Source organism: Meles meles, chromosome 9 (genome assembly GCF_922984935.1).
Source record: "Meles meles chromosome 9, mMelMel3.1 paternal haplotype, whole genome shotgun sequence".
Taxonomy (NCBI): domain Eukaryota; kingdom Metazoa; phylum Chordata; class Mammalia; order Carnivora; family Mustelidae; genus Meles; species Meles meles.
In genome coordinates this window covers 39,911,585-39,937,959 of record NC_060074.1, presented here as the reverse complement: position 1 = coordinate 39,937,959, position 26,375 = coordinate 39,911,585, and the positions used below count along the sequence as shown (strand labels likewise).

At 44.0% G+C, this 26,375-nt stretch overlaps 1 protein-coding gene and 3 non-coding genes across 4 annotated transcripts; all 4 read left to right on the top strand.

The window, feature by feature from the left end:
• Positions 1 to 2,219: 2,219 nt before the first annotated feature.
• Positions 2,220 to 12,293, top strand: NCL (nucleolin). The gene is made up of 14 exons (XM_046019476.1): positions 2,220 to 2,382; positions 3,516 to 3,632; positions 4,955 to 5,444; positions 6,031 to 6,228; positions 6,449 to 6,535; positions 6,734 to 6,875; positions 7,541 to 7,665; positions 8,250 to 8,373; positions 9,233 to 9,390; positions 9,807 to 9,930; positions 10,180 to 10,313; positions 10,922 to 11,048; positions 11,413 to 11,636; positions 11,817 to 12,293. Exons 1-14 carry the CDS (start codon positions 2,365 to 2,367, stop codon positions 11,891 to 11,893), a joined length of 2,145 nt encoding a protein of 714 aa, XP_045875432.1. The 5' UTR covers positions 2,220 to 2,364; the 3' UTR covers positions 11,894 to 12,293.
• Positions 6,579 to 6,647, top strand: LOC123951278. The gene has a single exon (XR_006820422.1). It is a non-coding gene; the product is annotated as a small nucleolar RNA SNORD82 (small nucleolar RNA).
• On the top strand, positions 10,462 to 10,542 carry LOC123951279. The gene has a single exon (XR_006820423.1). It is a non-coding gene; the product is annotated as a small nucleolar RNA SNORD20 (small nucleolar RNA).
• LOC123951274 lies at positions 11,105 to 11,239 on the top strand. The gene has a single exon (XR_006820418.1). It is a non-coding gene; the product is annotated as a small nucleolar RNA SNORA75 (small nucleolar RNA).
• Positions 12,294 to 26,375: the final 14,082 nt, after the last annotated feature.

Below are 26,375 nucleotides of genomic sequence, written 5' to 3'. Positions count from 1 at the left end.
CCTGAGCTGAGGGCAGAGGCTTTAACCTGCTGAGCCACCCAGGTGCCCCCTAAATCATTTTCATTCATTCATTCATTCATTCAATAAATAATTTTCACCTCTATTTGTGTCTGCTAATGCTTTAGGTGCCAGGAATATAGCAGAGAACAAAAACCTATGTTCTCATGGCTGCGGAGGGAGCAAACAACCAATAAACAGTCAAGAAACATGCCAGGCAGTAATATGTACCTGCAGATGACTCAGGGTGATGTGATAGGGAGTCCCTGGGTGGCATTTTTCATTAGAGTATCAGGGAAAACCTCTTAGGAGGTGATATAAACAGATCTGAACAAGATCTGCCAATGTTTCTAGAATATTTTCACTCGATCATGCCTTACTGCTTATCTCTCCAGCCTCTTCCTATGAGTGCCCTAATCTTACTCTGTGCCAAACTGCTTGAAAATATCAGAGTCTTCGGGTGCTGGTGGTGGCTCAGCCCGTTAAGCATCTGCTTTCTGCTCAGGTCATGATTTAGGGGTCCTGGGATCAAGTTGCTCATTGGGTTCCCTACTAAGCAGGGAGCCTGCTTCTCCCTCTCTCCTTGCCCCTCGCCCCATGTTCTCGCTCTCTGTGTCAAATAAAGTAAAATCTTTAAAAACAAAACAGAAACCAAAAAAACCAAAAACCCACCAGGGTCTTATTCCACCATGCCTTGGCCCATGCCGTTCTTTCTGTCCCCCATAACCCAGGAAGTGTCTCCTGGTCCCCATCTCAGGTTCAGAAAATTAACTTCCTCCAGGGATCTCCACCGGTCAGAAAGCAGGGTGCTGACCCCAGCACTGGCCCCAGCTTCGTCCCTGATCAGGGCCCCCATGAGTAGCTGTGGATTTCCTATATACTCAAGTCCCAGGAGTATGCTAGTTAAGAATTGCAAAATAACTTGATTGCTCACAAGAAAACCCATGGGCCCTTGTTAAAATACAAAATCCTGGTCCCCAGCCCAAACCTCTTTAATTAAAAATCTCCAGAGGTGATTCTGAACAGCAGTTCAATTATGGAAATACTGTCATAGCCGAAGGTATCGGGCATGGTTTTGTAGAAACATTTAAGGTACCAGATGCCCAGGATATGCCCTGGGCAGTCTCTATACTGCAGGAAGTGCTCTGCGTTAAAGTTGGCACGAGTGAAGTTTGCCCACAGTGGGCCCATCAAAGTAATCGGCAGAAGCACAACGCAAAGAACCCTCTGTGCCTCTGCCATTGAGGGAACTTTTCCTTTGGCTCTTTTGACCGACTCCTATCGGTCCTCCTATCACCATTTGGTGATACTGAATTCAGTCACATTTTAATGTATGCTTTAGTTTCAAATAACAAAAAGGGAACTTGTGAGTGGTCAAAGGGTTGGCTCTGTGCTTGGTCAGGTTCCTCTCTCCACCCCAGTTATGACACCTGGCGATCACCAGAAAGTTCTTTCTCTGGGCCGGCTCCTCAATGGGAGAAATACCTAGTGCGTGAGGTTACTTGACATTAAATGTGCTATTTGTGCACCAGCTCAGACATCCGCGACTGTTTTTATTAACGGCTCTCAGGAGGCAGTTTCGGACACGTGGCCCGGGAGAGAGCCACCTGCAGACGGGGAATTTCTGGTCCCTGGTTCGTTGGCGGACAGGGCTGACGTGGGCCTCCGACCAGGGCGCTGTGAACCTTTGCGGTCCCCGAGTTTCCGAAGATCTCGGGCTCATCAGCGGGGAAACGGGGGACGAACGGCTCTCTCCACGGCCGCCGGACGCCTCAGCGTGGAGAGCGGGCCGGAGCCGCGCAGCATCTCCAAGGCCTCCTCAGTCGACAGGACCTCGACATATTCGGGAACCCGAAACCACCCCTAGTCAGCCGCCCGGGGCTCAGGAACAAGCGGCGCCAAAATCTTCAGTGCCACCGCGCAGACGCCGGGAGAGCAGGCCGCGGAGAGGCACTTCAGGAACCGCGCGCCCACTACCCAATCGGCGCCGGCCTTGCACAAAGCGAGACCCGCCCCCAGGGCGCCGCTGCCGAATCCCCTCCCCACTCCCCTGCCCGCCTCGGCCCGCCCTCTCCCGCCTGCGCCCCGCCTCGCGCCGTTCTGGGGTAGAGGCTCCCGATTGGTCCAGGGGATGGACGCAACCTCTGATTGGCCGACACGGAGTCACGAGGGCTCCGTCGTCGCCTTTCCAGAGGCGATTACTGGGCAGGCTCAGTCTTTCGCCTCAGTCTCGAGCTCTAGCTAGCAGCCAAGGGTACGTGCTCCGGGATCTTCTGTACCAGCGGCCGCCATCGACGTCGCTTGGGCTCCTCTAGGCTCCTCTGCGCCACTCGCCCGCCACACACTCTGCCGGCATAAGCCGCCATCATGGTGAAGCTCGCAAAGGTAAGAAGACGGCTTGCGCAAGCATGGACGTCGAGGCCTGCTTTCTGAGGAGCGCGCGCGCGGCGCCGCGAGGAGGAGGGCCTGCGCGCCGTCCCGGGCGCGTTCGAGGGCGCCATGCTGCGGGAAATCTCGCGCGATTAGTGGGAAGTCTCGCGGCCTTTGGCTATTCGGTGGCGAGGTGAAGCGCTTCGGCAGGTTTCGCGGGTGGTTGCTGCGGCGCGGAAAGACTTCGGGACTGAGTGGGGAAGGGGCGCTGGGCCCCTGGATGGAGGGACGATGCCGAACTCTTGCGACGGGCCCAAGCGGGGCCCCGCCTCCTGACGCACGTGCCCCAGTGCGCGGCCCGCCACGTGGGCCGCGCCGCGTGTGTCCCGGCGTCTGCGGAGGGGACCGGGCGGTGAGGTGGGGAGCGGTGGGATTGCTTTAGATGGAGGCTCTGCGGCCCACGGGATGTTGGCCCCGGCCAGTCGAGCCGACAAGAGGTGGGCTGCAGAAGGAGGCTCTTCCTCGTGCTTTCTGTGCCGTGCAGCGCGCACATGGTGACCTGCGGGCTATCCCCACGTGGCTCCGCCGGGCCTGGAAGGGGCGGGGTTGTTAACCCCCGGGAAGAACTTAATGGGAGGACCGAAGGTAGTAGGGTTGAGGTCTGATTTTTTTTTTTTTTTTAAAGTTGTCTAAAAGATCCTCCTCCGAATGTGGATTCAGGCGTTAGTCTGGGACCTGGTGCCAGAATTTACCGGAGGCTTTTTCAGGTGTAGTTCCCTGCCCCCGGTGAAGGGCTATGTGTTGGCCGTTGAAATTAGATTCATGCGTGAGGTCATGGTTGATTTTGCAAGTATAGTTTTAAAAAGCGGATGTGCTTAACGAAGGCAGAAGGAGAATGGACATAATTCGTTGTAGCTGCTTTTTCATTCTTGGGTTTTTGTAAAACCTGTCAGGAATAATGGGGTGGGGGTTGACAGTTTCTGTTTTAACATTGACCTCAGTAATGGGTTTTCATGTTAATTTTTATATCCGGCAGTGGAAAAGACAGGGTTTTAAGAAAGGGAGGTGACTGCTTTTTACTCTGCAGAATGATGGCAAAATATGAATGGTCTGAGATGTACCTGTAATGTGCTAAATATCTCTTTTAGGCTGGTAAAAATCAAAGTGACCCCAAGAAAATGGCTCCTCCCCCAAAAGAGGTAGAAGAAGACAGTGAAGATGAGGAAATGTCAGAAGATGAAGATGATGATAGCAGTGGAGAAGAGGTAATTATATGCAACTTAATGCAGATTTGTGTTCCACTATGAAATGGAGAGTTAAAACAGGGTGTATTGGATGTCTAAAAATAGTGACAAAAGTAAGATTACATTCATTCATCCACGGCCTGCTGAGATGATTGTTTCCCAAGCTCATCCTTGACCTTTTAATAGAGGTAAGTATTTGAATTTGAGAGAAAAGATTGGGAGTCTCCTTTTCATGAGCACTGTGGAGGGCTTGGTGTTAGTGTTGTGTCAAGTTGTGACATTTAGTTTGACTCTGTTAATCTAACATACTAGATGAGTAAAGATCCTGTGACTGTTAACTGTTAAGTGAGTGGCTTTGCTGTGCCTTGTATTCAGGTTTGAGGTTAGCTTTACCAGAATAATAATAATAAGAGTTGTTATTGTTGTAATTATTTTCCCAGCCTCCAAGTAGGATTTAGTCTCTATTCCATTGTCTATGAGTTTTCTGATAACTGTTTACTATACCTCTTGGTGTGGGTTGAGAGTTGCTACCTCTCTGTGTTAACCTGTTACCACTCGTGGCTACTGTTTTCTCACCTGTGAAGACAACTAACTAGTATATTTGTGCTCAGATTTCTTGTGTAGAGTTTAATCAAGGTTTTACTGATAATACATTACCCAGTAAAACTGGCAGTGAGCAAAAAGTATAACTTAGATGTAGTATATTAGATGTAGATAAATGATTTTTATTAAACTTAAGATGCTCACTCTTTGCATTAGTTTTGTAAGGGCTAACTGTCCAGTATATTTGATACTCATTTTCTGGTTTTAAGAGCGAACCTTCAGTGAACTTCATACAACACTGCCCACTGTAGGACCTCTAAATGATTTAGTAGCACTTAACAAGTAGAGCTTTTTATTTGGAAGACTTTAAATTACATCTGTCAACTCACAATTTCTAACAATATGTGAGGTTGGTGCTGTTACCCTTTAAGAGGAGGGAAAAAGTTAAGGCTTAAAGTGAAAAGCCTTGCCTAAGGCTGTCACACTGTGGCAGGTGGGATGCAAGCAGTCTGTTGTCATAGTCCATGTTAGGCTGTGCTGCTTTAAAGATGGGGTTATAATGTATGAGATATTTTAACTGTTAGGAGGCGTTCCTTACGCTTGAGTATTTCACTTGAAGATGAAGGCTGTGATTTCAGGCACATGGAAGGACCCATGTCATGGCCCTGTAGTTTAACATACATCCAGTGCATGTGGTCTGGAGCCAAAACCAGTTCCAGAAGTTATTACTCATTCATGAAACCAAGGCCGTCTTTCTGGGTTTGGAAACAGCCTTATGTTTTGTTTTATTTATTCTTCAGGTTATCATTCCTCAGAAAAAAGGCAAGAAGGCTACCACCACTCCAGCAAAGAAGGTGATGGTTTCCCCAACAAAAAAAGTCACAGTTGCCACACCGGCCAAGAAAGCAGTTGTTACCCCTGGCAAAAAGGCAGCGGCTACACCAGCCAAAAAGACCGTTGCACCTGCCAAAGCAGTAGCAACACCTGGCAAGAAGGGAGCCACACCAGGCAAGGCATTGGTAGCAACCCCTGGAAAGAAAGGAGCAGCCACCCCAGCCAAGGGAGCAAAGAACGGTAAGAATGCGAAGAAGGAAGACAGTGATGAGGAAGAAGACGATGACAGTGAAGAGGAGGACGAGGAAGATGAGGATGAGGATGAAGATGAGGATGAATTTGAGCCAGCGGTGATGAAAGCAGCTGCTGCTGCCCCTGCCTCCGATGATGAGGATGATGAGGAGGAGGAGGAAGATGAAGACGATGAGGAGGATGATGAAGATGAGGATGAAGATGGTGAGGAGTTCTTTCATTAGTTCCTGGGCTACTTTTGTAAGATAGATTGGGGTGAGGTTTTGGCAGTAATGCTGTGTATTCCATGACAATCTGGAGTTAGATGAAAGCCATTCCAGGAGTTTCTGTGGTGTTTGTGGTACACTAGACTTAAGTTACCCAAAATGATTGCCTGCCCCTGAGAAAATGCTTATTAAAATGGCACATTTTGTGAGTATTTAAATGGCAGGTTTTGCTTCCAACCAATCTGTTAATTTCCTTCCATAATTTGTTAAGCACAGTGGTATTAATAGAATTATATTTCCTTTAGATTTTCTTTTTTTTTTTTTAAGATTTTATTTATTTGACAGAGGGAGAGAGATCACAAGTAGGCAAAGCAGAAGGCAGAGAGAGAAGGGGAAGCAGGCTCCCCGCTGGGTAGAGAGCCTGACACGGGGCTCAATCCCAGGACCCTGAGATCATGACCTGGGCTGAAGGCAGAGATATAACCCACTGAGCCACCCAGGCGCCCCTCCTTTAGATTTTCTTAGAACTTATAATGTTTTGGTAGAATTCTCTTGAGTTTTTTACTAAGTTGCATCACTTTCAGACTCTGAAGAAGAAGCTATGGAGACTGCACCAGCCAAAGGGAAGAAAGCCCCTGCAAAAGCTGTTCCTGTGAAGGCCAAGAGCACAGCTGAGGACGAAGATGAAGAGGATGATGATGAGGATGACGATGAGGAGGAGGAGGAGGAGGAAGATGAGGAGGAGGAGGAGGAAGATGAGGAGGAGGAGGAGGAAGAAGAAGGTATTCAAGTTAGATTCTTAAGTACACCCTAAAATTTTTATTTGAAGGAGACAACTTCAGGGCATCTGGCTGGCTCAGTTGGTAGAGCTTGCAACTCTTGACCGTGGAGTCATGAGTTGGAGCCACTTTGGGCACAGAGGTTACATTATCCAAAAAAAGGGAGGCACTTCATTATGTGTGGCTATTGACTGGTAACCAGATTGTTTGAAATCCTGTCCAGAGCCTGTTAAAGAAGCACCTGGAAAACGAAAGAAGGAAATGGCCAAACAGAAAGCAGCTCCTGAAGCCAAGAAGCAGAAAGTAGAAGGTAACTGGGGAATGGGAGATTAGGGAGGGTTAGGACGCCTAATAGCACAAGTGATGAACAACAAAGGGACTTAATACTGAAACCTGATGTGATATTGTGATATCTGATGTGCTCTGTAGAAATGGCATAGTGGAAGTTTAAGTTCTTGCTATACTTTACAGATGGAATAGACTAATTTTGAGTTTATTTTTTGTATAGCTACAGAACCAACTACATCATTCAATCTTTTTGTTGGAAACCTGAACTTCAGCAAATCTGCTCCTGAATTAAAAACAGGCATCAGTGACCTTTTTGCTAAAAATGATCTTGCTGTTGTGGATGTCAGAATTGGTGTGTCTAGGTGAGTATGAGGGAGTTCTACACATTGCTTCTGGGTTTGCAAGTCTTTTAAATATTAGACACAAATGAATTAAGCTACTAGATTATCAAAATATAAAATCCCAAATTGAAGTTTCGAAAATCTCCTTTAAATATTGTTAATGCACTAAATTCTGAATAAGTTGACGCTTATGTTTCTAGAATAATCTAAAAATACTGGAGTTGGGGCACTTGAGTGGCTTAGTCTGCCTTCAGTCATGATCCCAGCATCCTGGGATCCAGTCCTGAATTGGGCTCCCTGCTCAGTGGAGAGTCAGCTGCTTCCTCTGCCTCTTTACCCCATGCTTGAGCATGCGTGCTTGCCTTCTGTCAAATCTTTAAAAAAGAGAAAAAATGGGTAGTGGATTTGAAGAGCTATAATTGTTACTGCTTTTAGATAGGATCTTCTTAGTGCTCAAAACAGGTTCTTTTGACAGTTAATATCAGTTGTTATGAGCAGTATGGTTACTGTGACGTCAAAGGTGAACTCACATCCCTTCCCCATATTTACACTTGCACTGTAGGTGCTTTTTTACTTGTTTGTTTGCTGCCTCAAATTAGTATTACTGCTCTCCAGTATGTGTTCTGTAGTTTGTGTTTTTATGGGGTTTTCCCCCACTCATACTTTTTCACCTTACCACCTTAAAGGAAGTTTGGCTATGTGGATTTTGAATCTGCTGAAGACCTGGAAAAAGCTTTGGAGCTCACTGGTTTGAAAGTCTTTGGCAATGAAATTAAACTAGAAAAACCAAAGGGAAAAGACAGTAAGAAAGGTATGTAAGGCTTCAGGTCATTGTGATAGTGCTCTCTCCTTAGTTTTTAATGGGTATGTATCTGGTCAGGATGTAAGTGGCCAGACTAAGTACTTCAGCTTTCTTCCCTTGGTTTCCTTATAATGTGAGGAGTCAGTGAGTTCAAGTGTTAACATCACTGCTTGCTGGTGATATAAATTCCCAAATCTCAGGTAAGCAAGAAAAGACTTCGATAAAAAAAAGAATTGGTTAAGATAGACAGTTCTTTTCCTCACTGGAACTAGATTAGGTCCCCCAACTACTCTTTCGGTATCCTTTACCTTTTCTCTGTTCACTTGTCTTGTTTTAAAATGTTCATAATTTTTTAATTCAAAAAATACTGAGCACCTGTTTTAGTTTGAACTGTGTTCTAAGTATTGAATATATAATTTGCTTGAATTATGATAGCATTTTGTTGCCACTGCTGCATCTCCATACTGGCAGAGTGCCTTGTGTGTTGTATCTCAGGTTACTTGTTGAAAAGAACTTTTCCATTAGCTGATATTTGTGGGTTAAGGGAATGTCTTTTAGGCCATACGTTTCCAGTTTTTGTCTTTTTTATCTAGATCGAGATGCAAGAACACTTCTGGCTAAAAATCTGCCTTACAAAGTTACTCAGGATGAATTAAAAGAAGTATTTGAAGATGCTGTGGAGATCAGATTAGTCAGCAAGGATGGAAAGAGCAAAGGGTATGTTTTGTGTCTGTGGAATGTTGAGTTTTATTAAAATAATTGCATTTCCCTGGTTTCGTAATTTTGATCTCACTTTCCAAGGCATGTGATTTTTGGCAAATTAACCTTTAATCAGTGCCTCTTTCCTATGTGTACAGTGGAGATAATATACTTAATCCATACCGTGATTTTAAAAGGCGAGCTCATGTATAAAGTATTGTGCAGTGTGCTTAGTTTTAAAAGTAATAGTAGTTATGCAGTGAGGTGGGGTTATCGGGAATAAATTTTCTAGGTATACTTGGCAGTCTTTTGTAGTATGGGAAGAAAGTTTTCATTGGAAAGTAAAACATGGCAAAAAACAAGAACATTTCAGTTTGAAACAATGCTTTAATTGTACTCATTTGAAACAAGGTTCTGTTGCTGAGATTAAAACATTTGTGTTAAAAGAATATGGTTTTTAGGGGTGCCTGGGTAGCTCAGTCGTTAAGCATCTGCGTTCGGCTCAGGTCATGATCCAAGGGTCCTGGGATCAAGCCCTGCTACACGGGAAGCCTGCTTCTCCCTCTCCCACTACCAGCCCGCACCACCCGCTTGTGTTCCCTCTCTTGCTGTGTCTCTCTCTGCCAGATAAATAAAACCTTAAAAAAGAAATAACGGTTTTTAGGGACATCTGGGTGGCTCAGTCATTGGGTGTCTGCTATCAGCTTGGGTGGTAGTTCTAAGGTCCTGGGATCAAGCCCTGTGTTGGGAAGCCTGCTTCTAACTCTCACTCCCTCTGCTTGTGTTTGCGTGCTTGCTCTCTGTCAAATAAAATCTTAAAAAAAAAAAAATACAGTTTTTAAAATCGAGTTTTTCATGATATCCCCCATTGTTGCAGGATTGCTTACATTGAATTTAAGACAGAAGCTGATGCAGAAAAAACCTTGGAAGAAAAGCAGGGAACAGAGATAGATGGGCGATCTATTTCCCTGTACTACACTGGAGAGAAGGGTCAAAGTCAAGACTATAGAGGTGGAAAGAATAGCACTTGGAGTGGTAAGAATTTATAGGATTCTGGGATTGATGGGTTGAAATCTTTGTATTTTAAGTTAACTAATCAGATGTAGAAAAATATCAAACAAGTTATGCCTCTATTTGTAATAATTCAGTGTCTTGAGTGAGAGCTGTACGAAGTCATTTTGCATAAGAACATAGATGAGCTTCCTTCGTGTGTATGCTTTTTACTTCAGCTTAGTGTGTACTGATAAATTAGAATCTAGGAAGATGTAGACAAGTAGCGTTTATGTCTCCAGGTAACAGGACTGAAACAGTGCATGATTAGTGCTCAGTCTGAGTAATAGGTGGAAGTCCACCTGTGTCACTGTTTAACTCTTCCGAGGTGTGGAAGGTATTGTAGCTGTGACTAAACTGGTGACCATTGCTTCAGAGTCTTCATTTGTTGTTTTTTGTAGGTGAATCAAAAACGCTGGTTTTAAGCAACCTTTCTTACAGTGCAACAGAAGAGACCCTTCAGGAAGTATTTGAGAAGGCAACTTTTATTAAAGTGCCCCAGAACCAGAATGGCAAATCTAAAGGGTAAAATAACTAGTATCTGTAGGTTACCCATTAATGTGCTTGAAGAATGTCTTGCATAGCTCTAAAAAGGGGGGTAAAATTACTGTTTTTCCTGGCTGTTACTGGAAGCTGAATCGTCTTAGCTCCACAAATTTGTATAAAGAGCATCATTTAGTATCTCCTTGAGGTAAAAGGCTTGGTGGTGGTAGATGACAGCATAGGAGCCATGTGCTTGGTGACTTGATGTAAGTATTGATTGTTTGTCCTCAGGTATGCATTTATAGAATTTGCTTCATTTGAAGATGCTAAAGAAGCTTTAAATTCCTGTAATAAAAGGGAAATTGAGGGCAGAGCAATCAGACTGGAGTTGCAAGGACCCAGAGGATCACCCAATGCCAGAAGCCGTGAGTTATATTTAATAGGGTATGGTGTTGTGGGTCAGCAGTTCTTGGTGTGTTGCTATATTGGAGTGTTTTGTTTTTTGGGGGGTTTTTTGGGCCCAATTTAGAGATGAACGTTTTTGTTTATCTCTTGTTGCTGAGTGAAGGATACTGGATATGATGACTGATTATCTGAGAAAATAATTGATGAAATCTCAAGAAAATTCCTCTAGATAGTCAAGTTCTGATCCAGCTGTCTTCTCCAAGCAGCACATCTGCCCTGGTTACTGCCCTGTGTGATCATTGTAAAAAGCTTCCTGCTTAGGGATTGCTCTCTGTCTGGTTTGCATTGCTTCTTCTGCTTTCCATAAAGGATCTGAGACAGGATCTCAGCTGCTCTGGTAATCAGTGTAAGTTTAAGATGATGCTTGATGTAGGTCTTTTGTTTTAATTCACGAGTTTACTAAGTTGCTTTTACCTGCTTTTCTTTCAAATAGCCTTTAAGTGAAGGGCTTGCATCTGCTAAGATGAGCATTCTTGGCCAGTAGTCTCATACTGGACAATATTGAAAGCCAGCATCTGGTAATTGTGAATTGTGGCTTTAGGTAAAATGTACAATTTTTCTTCCGTAGAGCCGTCCAAAACTTTGTTTGTCAAAGGTCTGTCTGAGGATACCACAGAAGAAACATTAAAGGAGTCATTTGATGGCTCTGTTCGGGCAAGGATAGTCACTGACCGGGAGACTGGGTCCTCCAAAGGGTAAGCTAAGCAGGGAATGTTCAGCGTCTGCTAAGTGGAGACCTCCCATGTGGCAGATCTTCTCATTGAGCTCCTTTCTGTCGATCGGTGGCAGTTTATGGATTCGCACGAGAAGAAAAGACAATTCACAGTTAGCATTATTTTACCTTCTGTCTTCTCAGAGGTACATTTTGCTGTTTTGTGAGACATTTCTGAGGTTCAAACAGTAAAACCAGTTTCCGCCTTCTGGGGTAGCTCCTATTACTGGCGTCTTTCTCCGTTGATCACATCTGTTTCTTATGGGATCATTGTCCATCATGTGAGGTTAATCTGGGCACTTGATCAGTAGGTCTTCTGTAATGGGCAATTTTGTTTGGCCTTTTAGGTTTGGTTTTGTAGACTTCAACAGTGAGGAAGATGCCAAAGCTGCCAAGGAGGCCATGGAAGATGGTGAAATTGATGGAAACAAAGTTACTTTGGACTGGGCCAAGCCTAAGGGTGAAGGTGGCTTTGGAGGCCGCGGTGGAGGCCGAGGTGGCTTTGGAGGCCGAGGTGGTGGCAGAGGTGGCCGAGGTGGATTTGGTGGCAGAGGCCGGGGAGGCTTTGGAGGTAAGGAAGCTGGGGGCTTCGTTTTGTATGTACTGGGCACTGTGGCACATGCACTAAAGAATGTGCCCAGAGCCCAGGGTCCCTTGTCTCAATCTCCAGGTTCTCACTGGTCACTCTGGGGAGGGGAGGGTTCCTGGCAGCTTTGCACTTGTTCTTTAATGATGTCTTACCTTCCTATAGGGCGAGGAGGCTTCCGAGGAGGCAGAGGAGGAGGGGGTGACCACAAGCCACAAGGAAAGAAGACGAAGTTTGAATAGTTTCTTCCATCCCTCTGTTTTTCCCTCTTCTGTTTGAAAGAAAAGGACTCTGGGGTTTTTACTCTGTTACCTGATCAATGACAGAGCCTTCTGAGGACATTCCAAGACAGTACAGTCCTGTGGTCTACTTGGAAATTCGTATAGATAACATTTCAAGGGAGATACCCTGTTGGTTTTGACTGGATATTCATATAAACTTTTTAAAGAGATGAGTGATAGAGCTAATCCTTATCTGTAAGTTTTGAATTTATATTGTTTCTTCCCATGTACAAAACCATTTTTTTCCTACAAATAGTTTTGTTTTTGTTTTTTTGCGTTGGGGGGTGTAAAGGAAAGCAGAATGTTTTATCATGGTTTTTGCTTCAGCAACTTTGGGACAAATTAAAAGTCCTAAACTCTGGTGCCAGACTTGTACTTCCTAGAGTGTTTCTCCTGGACTATAGTGAAGGTGGAGCATGGCAAAACCAGCTCTGCCACTCCAGGTCCACCCTGCCACCCCTCCTGGAAGTGCTTGATAAATTGGTTTCAAGTATCCTGGCTACAAGTTGTGGTGAAATGGCTGGTAAGGTGAAATCAAAGGCTTGTTGGAATTCTGCTGTGCCTTATCCTGCTTGTAGGAGGCCTGAGAATATCAGGTATCCTGAAGAAGTCTGGAGAGGGGCCAGGAGCTGATTGGTCAGGCCTCCTGAGGCATGCCGCAGAGAGCGTGGACTCTGGAATTGGCAGTGACTCAATAGAATTTGTGCCAGATGACTGGGCCATGGGGGCTTTGGGACTGTGAGTGAACCTGAAGAGGAAACTACCAGTGGGTGGACCTCATACCTTTTCTAAGTCCTCCAACAACCTCAGGTTAAACTGATGAGAAAGGGCTTTGGTATTAGCCTATGTTCGGTAGTCCCTAATTTAAGTACTCCTTGTTCCCTCTACCTCTAATAAAAGTTAAGGGACATATGAAAGGTCTGTGCCAAGGGATTAACAGGATTACTTAAACAATGCCCCAGATGCTACAGAGCAGAAATCTTTTAACCTAGCCATCCAAATCCAAACACCACATGGACTCTAACCACCCGTTTCCATCAGATGTAGAAGGGGCACCTGGCTAGTGGAGCATTCAGCTCTTAGCTTTAGGGTTTTGAGTTTGAGCCCCACATTAGGTATAGAAATTACTTAAAAATCTTTAAAAAATTATTTTAATTAACCTATAATGTATAATTTACCCCAGGGATACAGGTCTGAATTGTCAGGCTTACACATTTCACAGCACTCAACTATATATCACATACTCTACCCAGTGTCCATAACCCAGCCACCCTCTCCATACCCCCTCCCCCTAGCAACCCTGAGTTTGTTTTGTGAGCTTAAGAGTTTCATGGTTTGTCTCCCTTCTGATCCCATCTTGTTTTCATTTTTTTCTTCTCTACCCCTCCCCAACCCTACCTCTCAAATTCCTCATATCAGGGAGATTGTGATAATTGTCATTCTCTGATTTATTCCACTCAGCGTAATACCCTCTAGTTCCATCCACATTGTTGCAAATGGCAAGATTTCATTTATTTTGATGGCTGCATAGTATCTCATTGTTTAAATATTTTTTAGAAATTACATACATACACATACACACTGGAGAATTGTTTAGGCTTAGAGGGCAGCCTAAAGGAAATCAATGGACAGTTTAGTTTTGTCCTGTTTGAGTTGCATTATGGGGTGAGGAGACCTAAGTTTCACATATCTGTGACCTGAACCAGTCCTGTTGCATGTACTGTGGATGGAGAGGACAGATGGCCGCCTTGGAGGGTGGGCTTGCCAGTGGCAGTTTGGTGCTGCTGTGAAGAAAACCACCCAGCAGAGGCATGTTCTCTGACCAGTCAAACCTAAAAAAATGTTGGCATTCTGTTGCTTTAGAATCAAAAGTTTGAGTTGGAGCACATGGGTTTAAGTCTGTTAGCTCTTAAACTACAGCAAAGATGAGTGGCATTCAAAGTTTTTATCAGTGGCAGGTGAGTGTCCCAGCACTGGACTTGCAGGAAGGCCCCTGAGGCTGATGTTAGGCTCTCTTGAGACCCAGCAAAGGATCATCTAGGGCCTTCGTGGTCCTACAGCCTTTTCTTACGGAGGTGCTTATCCTGGTTGTCTACTCTCATGCTCTCATAGGTCTGCAGGTTTAAGTAAACCTGAAAACGGTATTTGGCCATTAGGAACATGAGTTGGGGTTGCTGTTGGCCAGGCCCAGCACAGCGGTGCCCAGGTACTCTTCAAATGCTGTGAAAGAGGATTTGACTGCCCCAGGCGTCAGATGGGTTTGTCCCTTTCTTGCTGGAGGGAAGGGAAACTTAACTCCCACCATTAAGAGTTGCTCTTCTATGTATATTTCTTAATTTGAGAGAGTACAGAGGAAGGGGAAGAAGCCAATTCCCTTGATGAGCAGAGAGCCAGTCCTGCGGTTTGATTCCAGGGCCCAAGATCATGACCTGAGCTTAAGTCAGATGCTTAACCAACTGAACCACCTATGTATACTTTTTAAATTTTATTTTTAGATGTTATTTGTTTGACAGCGAGGGAGGGAACACAAGCAGTGAGAGTGGGAGAGGGAGAAGCAGGCTTCCTGCCAAGAAGGGAGACCGATGCGGGGCTCAATCCCAGGACCTTGGGATCGTGACCTGAGCCAAAGGCAGATGCTGACGACTGAGCCACCAGGTGTCCCAATATACTTTTAATAAAAGAGTGAATGTTCTGGGGCGCCTGGGTGGCTCAGTGGGTGAAGCCTCTGCCTTCGGCTTGGGTCATGGTCTCAGGGTCCTGGGATCAAGCCCCATGTCCAGCTCCCTGCTCGGCGGGGAAACTGCTTTCTCCTCTCTCTGCCTGCTTGTGATCTGTCAAATGGATAAATAAAATCTTAAAAAAAAAAAAAAAAAAAAAGAATGTTCCTGACACTGCCTGGGGTGTACCAGACATTTTCCTCAGCCCCTCTATAAACCTGCTGTGGGCAGAAAATTAAGGTTCGTTCTCATTTTCTGCTACTTAGTTCATCACCATTAAGGAAGGGTGACAGTCCAGCCCTGTTACTGCCGGTAGTTCCAGAGGTGGTCTGACTTGGGTGGAATGGAAGGGAGATTGGAGGGTTGTCGGTAGCCCTGAAAGGCAAAAGAGGAACCTTCAGCTTTCTATACAGGGACGAGAATCCTTCAAATAAACGTTTTAATCCTAAACCTCCCTGACAACTGGTTTTGGATTTCGTTGGTTGGGGGAGGATTTTGCAGCCATTTTAGAAAAGCATGTTCCCTTTAGCAAATGGTTGTCGCTGCTTTTGTCATCCTTCCAGCAGGTGGCAGCACATCCACAAGGATGTGGAACCCTGAGGGTTCGTTTCAGGCCAATGTGTTTTTGACTTCAAACTTACTCGGGTTAAGTGCTGAGGCTTGGGCATCTTCAAGGAAGTCCACTTAGCACACTTGAGAGATGCTATAGAATCAACAGACAACTCCATTTTATTGAACCCTCGTCTTGTGCTCTTTCTCAGCGTTAACCCCATTTTTCTGTGCTTGGTTCACTTAATGATCTCTTTTGGTTTTGTTTCTTTGCTGTAAAGATTTTTATTCATTTATTTAATAGCACAAGCAGGGGGAGTGGCAGGCAGAGGGAGAGAGAGAAGCAGGCTATCCGCAGAGCAGGGGGAACCCGATGAGTCCGGGACTCAATCCCAGGACCCTTGGGTCATGACCGAACAGAAGGCAGATGCTTAACGACTGGGCCACCCAGGTGCCCCTAATGATCTCTTATATCTCAGTCTCTGTCTCCTCTCAGTCTAAAATAGTCCCAAAACTTCTCATTAAAAAAAAAAAAAAAATTGTCCCCTGGGGCGCCTGGGTGGTTTAGTCAGTTAAGTGTCTGCCTTTAGGGTCCTGGATAGAGTCCCATGTTGGGCTCTGCTCAGGAGGAAGCCTGCTTCTCCCTTTCCCTCTTGTCTACTGCTCCCCCTGCTTGTGCATGTGCGTGCACTCGCTCGCTCGCTCTCTCCCTGTCAAATAAATTTAAAAAGATGGTCCTCTGACCTGACCTCCCCACCCAGTTATTTTCATTTCCTTTTATTACCAAACTTTGAGAAGAACCACACTCCTGCCTCCACTCCTTTTTCCCAGCATTGTGGCTTCTGTCCACCTGCTTACCTGCAGTCTCTGATAGATGATCGCTCCTACCATCCTGAAAGTCCCTTCTCCACCCTCAGAAAATGGGCAGGCACAGTAGTGTGGAGGCTTTGTGATACCGGGCTGAGGTGGAGAGGGAAAGAAAAGAACAAAGAGTCCTGGGATTAGATCCTTTCAACAGACTCTGCAATTAATAGCTGTGAGTCAGTGGCTGTCCCCCTCAGGTCAGGTAACCCAGCCACTGAGGGCACAGGCCCAGAGAGTTCCTCTATTACCAATCCATCCACATGGAAACATGAAAGGAACACATAAGTCCCTGCCAAGCTCTGAGTAGAGCGACTTGGTTTTGTTCATTGTTCTGTCTCATGGGCCTAGGACGGTGCCTGACATGCAGTAGGTACTCAGTGATGAACAAAGGAAGCCTGGAGAAACTCTTTCCCCCAGCTGCAGGGAAAGCTGTGATCGCCGGAGATAACCAAGGCCAGATGTTCTTGTTCTTAACATGTATTTTTAAAGTTCTTCACATTTGTGTATAGGGTTTCTGGTAAAGCCTTTGAACCTCTTAGAATAATCTCAAGATTATTTATTTAAAAAAAAAAAAGATTATTTAAAAGAAAAGAGTACAGGGGTGCCAGACTGGCTCAGTCAGGAGCATGTGATTCTCAATCTCAGGGTTGTGAGTTTGAACCCCATGTGGGGTGTAAAGATTACTTTAAAAATCTTGAAAAAAATAAGGATTACAAAAATCTTGAAAAAAATAAGGATTACAAGGGAAACCAATTATATTGAGGTAAAATCATTAAAATTTTTATTTTTATTTTTTTAAAGATTTTATTTACTTGACAGATCACAAGTAGGCAGAGAGGCAGGCAGAAAGAGAGGGAAGCAGGCTCCCTGCTGAGCAGAGAGCCCAGATTCCGGGCTTGATCCCAGGACTCTGGGATCATGACCTGAGTTGAAGGCAAGAGGCTTTAACCCACTGAGTCACCCAGGCATCCCCATTAAAATTTTTTAAGCACAACTTTTGTGATAGAATTTTATGTGTGTTCACTAATGCATTAGATAAGATGTCTTTGCATTTGAAATACAGTTAAGTGGGGTGCCTGGGTGGCTCAGTCTGTTAAGCAGCTGCCTTTGGCTCAGGTCATGATCCTAGGATCCTGGGATCAAGCCCCGAGTTGGGCTCCCTGCTCGGTGGGAGGGAGTCTGCTTCTCCCTCTCCCACTCCCCCTGCTTGCATTCCCTCTCTTGCTGTCTCTCTGTCAAATAAATAAAATCTTTAAAAAAAAATACAGTTAAGTTAGGGAGTTTGGTTCTGGTAATGACGGAGTGGCTTAAAACAGACTGACCTTCCTGTTGATAACAACTATAAACTCTGTACAAAATATAAATCAACTTTTAAAGATGTCGGACAGGGGCACCTGGGTGGCTTGGTGGATTAAGCCTCTGCCTTCAGCTCAGGTCATGATCTCAGGGTCGTGGGATGAGCCCTGCATCCAGCTCTCTGCTCAGCAGGGAGCCTGCTTCCCTCTGCCCCCCACCCCGCGCCCCCCCCCCCGCCCCCGCCGCCTGCATCTCTGACTACTTGTGATCTCTCTCTCTGTGTGTCAAATAAATAAATAAAATCTTTAAAAAAAAAAAGATGTTGGACAAATCATACCAGATAGAAACTGGAGCAGATGTCTGTCATCCTTGAAAGAAGACAGGAGTACTTTGTCTTTCCTGGGATAGTTTTCCTACCCTCTGAGGGTATCCCCAGTTAGCATGACTCCTCAGACATAGTTTAAGCAGAAAGGAGTTCTTACTGCACTGAGGAGTCAGTTTGGAGTTTGAGTCTGGAAATTTTCCTGAAAATACAGGAGACACAGAGCCATAAAATCTGCATACTCAATAGCCTTCAAATTCTTGGCCAAGTCCTAAATCGTCTATGCTTGGGGAAGTATCTCATGAGCCCAGGGGAAAACAGCAGAAAGGTAAAAGAGGAAAGAGCTGGCTACAGATGCCAGCAGCTGCCTGGGGCTAGTGAGAGACAGTTGGGAGTTCAAGTTCTGCCCAGTTAGAAGGTTTTGATGAGCACTTCAAGCTTTTCTTCAAAACTTTGAAGGGCTATACTGTAGAAGTAACAGCCACATCTCAGGCATAAGGACTGAGCCTAGGACTAAGAGCCAAATGCAAAACCAAAATAGGTCCACCCTAACAAAGTCTAAAGCTTGAAACTAAGCCTCCACATTATTAAGGTGCTCTGCTGGGAATTCAGTTGCCTACTAGAACAAAATAGTGTTCAGAGGAGGATAATGGAGTTCAGACTCTACAGAGCAACGTGTCATGTCCAGTAAGAAAAAATTACTAGGGGTGCCTGACTGGTTCTATCTGTAAAGCATGTGGATTTTCATCTCAGGGTTATGAGTTTAAGTCTCATGTTGGGCATAGAGTTAACTTAAAAAAAATTAAGCATGCAATGAAGTATGAAAATGTAGTCCACAATCAAGACAAAGTGTCAATCAGTAAGCACAACTCTCATGTTGAAATTTGTAGGAAGGACTTTAATCATTACAAATATGTTAAATATGTTAACGACTGAGCCACCCAAGTGCTCCAGAAGAAAGGATCAGTTAACCAGAAAACAGATCAATAGAAAATATTGACAGAGTTCAGGACATGCTACCCCAAAACATAACATCTTGACATACTGAATATCTCAAGCTGAAGGAATTTGAGAAACAGCAGATGTAAGAAAGACTCTGTGGGGGCGCCGGGGTGGCTCAGTGGGTTAAAGCCTCTGCCTTTCGCTCAGGTCATGATCCCAGGGTCCTGGGATCGAGCCCCGCATCAGGCTCTCTGCTTGGCAGGGAGCCTGCTTCCTCCTCTCTCTCTCTCTCTGCCTGTCTCTCTCCCTACTTGTGATCTCTATCTGTCAAATAAATAAATAAAATCTTAAAAAAAAAAAAAAAGACTCTGTGACCTTCCCTGAAGCAGGTCATAGACCCCCAAGTGCAAGGTGCCCTCCCTGTAGCTAGAGGAAAGGAGCACCTTTATCTCTGAAGATAGGAACACCAAGAGGAACTTGAAGAACAGGCCTCACTGACTTCCCCAGGTTAATGAACTTAGCTCATACCTTCTTCTTGGTCCTATCACGTGTTCCCACAACTCTCCACTCATCATTGAACCTAACAAAGACACTCAGTTGACACTACCCCCCACAATATCCAAACTGAAACTCAAAGAGAAAAAATATCGAAGAAAAAAATGAAGAGAGCCCCCATAATGACAGTATCAAATTGCCTAATGTGTAACTGAGTCCATGAGGGAGAGAAGAGAATGAATGGGGCTGAAAAACATCTCTTTGGAAGATAATCCTTGAAAATTTCTAAATTTGATGAGAAACAACCCACAGAGCCAAGAAGGAAGCCACATCTCTGCACATCATAACTGAGTTGTTGAAAAACAAGGAAAAATTTTAATACCGCCAAACAAAAAAGATTACCTGCAAAGGAACCGCTGTAAGAATGATAGCTAAATTCTCATAAGGAAAAATATAAGAGAATAGATTTTTTTTTTAAGATTTATTCATTTATTTTAGAGAGAAAATGTGAGTGAGGGGAGGAGCAGAGGGAGAGAATCTTCAAGCAGACTCCCTGCTGAGCATGGAGCCCAGAGCCCAACAAGGGGCTTGATTCCTTGACCCATGAGATCATGACCTGAGCTAAAACCAAGAGTTGAAAGTTTAACTGACTGAGCTACCCAGGTGCCCCAACAATGAACAGTATCTTTAAAGTGCTAAATGAGAAATATCAATCTAGAATTCTGTATCTACAAAGTATTCTTCAAAAGTGAAAGAGAAATAAGTCACTTTCAAATAAATAGGGATGAGTGCATTCATTAGCACACTTGCAGTTCAAACCACAGGGACACTTGGGTGTCTCAGTCGGTTACATGTCTCATTCAGCTCAGGTCATGATTTCAGGGTCCTGGGATTGAGTCCCATATTGGGTTCCTTGCTCAGTGGGAGGCCTGCTTCAACCTCTGCCTGCCATTCCCCCTGATTGTGCTCTCTCTCTGACAAATGAATAAATAAAATCTTAAAAAAAAAAAGTAGAAACAACCAGTACAATTATTAAAAGTGAATGATAAAACATTTTGGGATGTAGCTAAAGCAGTATTTAGATGGAAATTTATAACTCTAAATGCTTTATAAAAAAAATGGAAAAGAGGTTTAAAATGAATGATCTATGTTTTTAGCTTAAGATAAAAAAGGAAGAGGAAATTATGCTTAAAATATGCAGAAAAAGAAAATAATGAAAATTGATAACAGAAAAATCAAGGTAAACTAGTTCACTGGAAGGATTAAAAGGATTAGGACAATAGGTAGCAAGACTGATAAGAAAAAAGAACTGAAAACACAAATAGCCAATGTCAGGAATGAAAGAGGAAATATCACTACAGATTTTGCAAATATTAAATATGATGAGGGAATATTATGGACAGCTCTGCTCCAATAAGTTTAACAACTTAGCCAAAAGGAACAAACCCTTGAAAACACAACTCTGCAAAACTGACACAAGAAGAAATGGAAAATCTAGGGGTGCCTTGGTGGCTCAGTCATTAAGCATTTGCCTTCTGCTCAGGTCATGATCCCAGGGTCCTGGGATCCAACCCTGCATTGAGCTCCCTGCTCAGTGGAAAGCCTGCTTCTCCTTTTCTCACTCCCCCTGCTTGTGTTCCCTCTCTTGCTGTCTCTGTCAAACAAGTGTAAAAAAAAAAAAACTTAAGAAAAAGAAAGAAGAGGGGCACCTGGGTGGCTCAGTGGGTTGGCCTCTCTGCCTTTGGCTCGGGTCGTGGTCTTGGGGTCCTGGGATCGAGCCCCGCATCAGGCTCTCTGCTCAGTGGGAAGCCTGCTTTCCCCTCTCCCTCTGCCTGCCTCTCTGCCTACTTGTGATCTCTGTCTGTCAAATAAATAGACAAAATCTTTAAAAAAAAAAAAAGAAGGGGCGCCCGGGTGGCTCAGTGGTTTAAGCCGCTGCCTTCGGCTCAGGTCATGATCTCAGGGTCCTGGGATCGAGTCCCACATCGGGCTCTCTGCTCGGCAGGGAGCCTGCTTCCCTCTCACTCTCTCTGCCTGCCTCTCTGCCTACTTGTGATCTCTCTCTGTCAAATAAATAAATAAAATCTTTAAAAAAAAAAAAAGAAGAAGAAATGGAAAATCTTGAATAGCGAGGCCTGCATCTATGAAGACATTGAACTTATCATTTAGGACACTCCCACAAAGAAAACTCTGGGCTCAGACAGCTTTATTAGCCAATTCTATCAAGTGTTTAAGGAAGAAATAACACCAATCTTACACAAACTATTTCAGAAAATAGAGGAGGGAACACTTTCCAGTCTGTTTTATGAGCACGGATACCAAAATATGACAAGGAAATTACAAGGAAAAAAAAGGCTAATGTCCCTCATTAACAAAAACAAAAATTCTTTTAAAATATTAGCAAGCTAAATCTGTCAATATATAAAAATGATAATATGTCATGACTAAGGGGTGTATATCCGCAATTCAAATTTGCTTAATATTTGAAAATTGGTGTAATTCACCACATTATAGAATAAAGGAGAAATACGAATGTCAGAATAAAAATAGGAAAAGCATCTGTCAACATTCAACAATCAATATTCATAATAAACAAAACTCAAGAAACTTAAACTGATGAAGAACACCTATGAAAAACCCACAGCTAGCATCACACTTCATAGTGAAATGTTGAACCTTTTTCCCCCTAAGACAAGGAACACGACAAGGATGTCTGCTCTCACTATTTCTCCTTAACACCATATTGGAAGTCCAGTGCAATAAGCCAAGGGAAAGAAATTCAAAAGCATAAAGTTGGGGAAGGAAGAGTTAAAACTCTTGATTAACATATGATATGATTTGTCTATGTAGCAAAATCCTAAGGAATCTACCAAAATAACTACTAGAGCTAATAAGCAGAATTATAAAGTTTACAAGGACATAAGATTGGTATAAAAATCAGTTCTATTTATAAACAAAGCAGCAAGCAATTGGAAAATAAAAATTTTAAATTAGCATAACTGCATTAAGAAAAAATACTTAGAAATAAATTTTGTGTGTGTATACAGACACATTTTCTTTTATTGTAACAAAGACATTTGTACAATTTTTTTTTTATGTAGACTCCACGCCCAGTGTGGAGCCCAAAGTGGGGCTTGAACTCAGAATCCTGAGATCAAGACCTGAGCTGAGATCAGGAGTTGGATATTTAACTGACGGAACCACCCAGGCACCCTGAGACACTCGTACAATTTTAATTTTTAAAACTGATCATCCTTGGGGCACCTGGGTGGCTCAGTCATTAAGCATCTTCCTTCAACTCAGGTCATGATCTCAGGGTCTGGGATGAAGCCCCCCATCAGGCTCCCTGCTCAGTGGGGAGCTCCCACTCCCCTGCTTGTGTTCCCTCTCTCGCTGTGTCTCACCCTGTCAAATAAATAAAATAAAAAAATCTTTAAAAAAAACAACAACTGGTCATCCTCTTTCCAGTTAAACAAAAAGAAAAGTTTTAAGTAAACAGGAACGAACCCATAATAGAGAATGTCAGTTCCAAGTAAAACCTACAGGTTCTGCTGTTTCTCTTACCAACTGGCAGGGCTCAAGTTATTCTCTGGAGAAAATTTCATTTTATAAGTGTCATTTTAGGGACTCCTGGGTGGCTCAGTCGTTAAGCTTCTGCCTTCGGCTCAGGTCATGATCCCAGGATCCTGGGATGGGGCCCTGCATTGCGCTCCCTGCTCAGAGGGAAGACCGCTTCTCCCTCTCCCACTCCCCCTGCTTCTGTTCCCTCCCGCTGTGTCTCTTTCTGTCAAATAAAAAAATTAGTAGTAAACTAAAAATATTTAAAATTGTTTATATAATTTATATACTATATAACATAATTATATTACATAATCTATATAAATATTTAAAAATATTTAAAAATAAAAGTATTTTTAAAACTAAAATTAAAATAAAACTGTCATTTTAGACTGCAAAGACATCCATTAAACATTACAATTAAACATGCCAAAGGAGAAGTCAAATGTCAAAAATGCCTGCTTAATTCACCGAACCATCTCAAACCCACCTTTTGCTGACCTTTCATAGCCCCATCTCTTTAAAGTTAAACAAATTTTTTTAAACAGGAGAAAGTGGATAGATACATGTCAGTAAATATCACATGTCCATATTCACATGGAAACAGTGTAATTTCTCAGCCCATATACAGAGATAGGGAAAACACTAGAATTCTCTGCACTGCTACCCAGGGTCCTAGCACCCTCCAGCTTCTGGCGAACTCAGGGAGGGGAAGGTGGTTTTGTTTTGTCCCCCCCTCCCGCCCCCGCCCCCGCAAATGGTGGTGTTCATTCCATAAGTTTTTGTTGAGGCAGGAAAGGATGAAAGTGAATTTGGAACAGAAAGGAGTAGAGATTTTTTTCCCAATGTGTTGGGCTCAAGGTTTTTTCCTCCCAAGATAGTTGAGAACCTTTCCTGGTATAAAAGAGACTTCAAAAAACAGGGCAACAGAGGCGCCTCGGTGGCTCAGTAGGTTAGGCCTCTGCCTTTGGCTCAGGTCATGATATCAGGGTCCTGGGATCGAGCCCCACATCGGGCTTTCTGCTCAGCAGGGAGCCTGCTTCCCCCTCTCTCTCTGCCTGCCTCTCTGCTTACTTGTGATCTCTCTCTCTCTGTCAAATAAATAAATAAATAAGTAATCTAACAAAACAAAAAACCAGGGCGACAGAACACAAGTGGGGGTGGGGGAGGGGTGGGGGAGGGGTGGTAAGAAAGACGGCAACTTGCTCCCAGGGACTGGAGAAAACTTAAAAAGGAAGGCTGGAATCTGTGTGTTCCATTACTTCTATTCTCCTTCAACTTCCTCTCCTCCCTCTCCACATCATCTTCATCTTCTTCACCTTCATCCTCATCCCCTTCTTCAGCAATATCTTCCCATCCTTTTTTATCATCATCGCCTTCTTCTCCTTTCTCATCCTCATCGTCCATGTCGCGAGCCATGGAGCACTGTCATGGACCGGTCAGGTATCCTCTCCTACGACCTGTCCGCCCTCGCCTGCGCCTGTGTCTGGGCAGCCACCCGGCGCAGCCGCTCTCGGGCTCCCCACGCTGTCTCTTCCCGTCGGCTTTATTCTGCGCCAGACTCGATCGTTTTGTCAAATCCTTTCCAGATTTCCACTTGACTTCAGTAGGCTTTGAGGGTGGGGCAACACTCATGAAGTCCTTGGAAGGAACTTGGTTTTCGATGTTAGGGTTTTCACCAAAATTAAAATCTATGCTGTAACTGGATTTAATATCTTCAAATTCTGTCCATTCAACTCTTGGCAAACAATGCAGCGCCCGGCCACGATCCTCCCTGAGCCAGGGCAGATGGCCGCCAAAGGTTGTTACCCGCAAAATGTGCGATCCAGGCCATCATCTCCAACCTCGTGGAGAAAATGGTTGGTAGGGTTTGTTATATTTCTGTTCTCCTTTCAAAGGCTCACTGGTTGTGCAGTAAGTGCCTATTGCATTTTGTGCTTTATCCATATGTTCAATTGCTTCTTGCTGTTTTTTTTTTCTGAGGGCTCATGCGCCCCGTCGTGGTTGGTGTTGGTTGCCGAGCCCGAGGTACTGCTCTGGGTTGGGGATAGGGGAGGGGAAGAGGACATACAGAAGGGCATCAACCTGGCTCACTGGCCCATCTCCAAGCCGCCCAGCTCTCTGGCGCCGCCCTGGCGGTCACTACTCACGGCTCCCTCCCTCCCTACCCCCACCGACCGCCCTCCCTCCGGAGCTTCCTCTCTCCCCTCTTCCTCACCGCCAAAATATATTCAGCAAAAGATGAGGAAGACACTGTGGGTAGAAATGAAATAACTAAACTGGAGAGACAAACCAGTTTGTGGGTGAGAAGACGCAATACTGTCAAGATGTCGTCCTCTCCAAATTTATAGACAACCCAATCATCATAATCTCAGCAAACTTTTTAGTAGAAATTGACAAGATGATTTTAAAACTTCTATGGAAATGCAAAGGAGTAGACTAGCCGAAACAATCTCAAAAAATAAAGAAACAAAACTGGGGAACTTACACTGAATGATTTCAAGATTGATTATAAGAGTAATCAAGGCTGTGGGCTCTTGTTGTAAGGATAAATATGGGATCAATGAAACAGAGGAATCATTCCTGAAGTAATCCCTCATAGACACAATTAGTTGTTTTATAATGGTACTTAGGCATTCTATGGGGAAGGGACAGTCTTCTCAACAAACAGTGTTTATTTTTTATTTATTTTTAAAGATTTTATTCATTTATTTGACAGAGCAACAGCCAGAGAGGGAACATAAACAGGGAGAGTGGGAGAGGGAGAAGCAGGCTTCCTGCTGAGCAGGGAGCCCGACTCGGGGCTCAATTCCAGGACACTGGGATCATGACCTGAGAGGAAGGCAGAAGCTTAATGACTGAGCCATCCAGGTGCCCCAAAAAATAGTATTTAGAAAACTAGGTATTCGTATTTTAAATGAACCTTAGGGCACCTGGGTAGCTCAGTTGGTGAAGAGAAGCGATGGGCTCTTGGTTTCAGCTCAGGTCATGATCTCATGAGATCCAGCCACTTGGAAGACTCTGAGCTGAGCATGGAGCCTGCTTCAAAGTCTCTCTCTCTCCCTCTACCCCTCCTCCTCCCCTCAAGCACACGTTCTGTCTCTTTTGAAAAAAAAAAAAAAAAAAAAAGAGGGGTGCCTGGGTGGCTCATTTGTTAAGCTTCTGCCTTCAGCTCAGTTCATGATCCTGGGGTTCTGGGATCGAGCCCCACGTTGGGCTCCCTCCTCTCCTGGAAGCCTGCTTCTCCCTCTCCCATTTCCCCTGCTTGTGTTCCCTCTCTCGCTGTCTCTCTCTCTGTCAAATCTTTAAAAAAAATGAACCTCAACTTTTACTTCACACTATATACAAAAATTGATTCAAGATGGATCACAGACCCTAAATACAAAATGTAAAACTATAAAGCTTCTAGAAGAAAACAAAGGAGACTATCTTTATGATTTAAGGGTAGGAAAAGATTTCTTAGGATACCAAAGGCATTAACTATAAATGGGAAAAAATGCTAAATTGGACTTCATTAAAATTTAAGTATCTGCTCATCAGAAGACACTGTAAAAAAATGAAAAGACAAGCTACAAGTTGGGAGAAAATATTCACCAATGTATTTCTGATAAAGGATTTGCACACATAAAATATAAAAGATATCAGATCCATAAGAAAAAGACAACCCAATAACAGGACTAGTTTTAAACAGACACTGTAT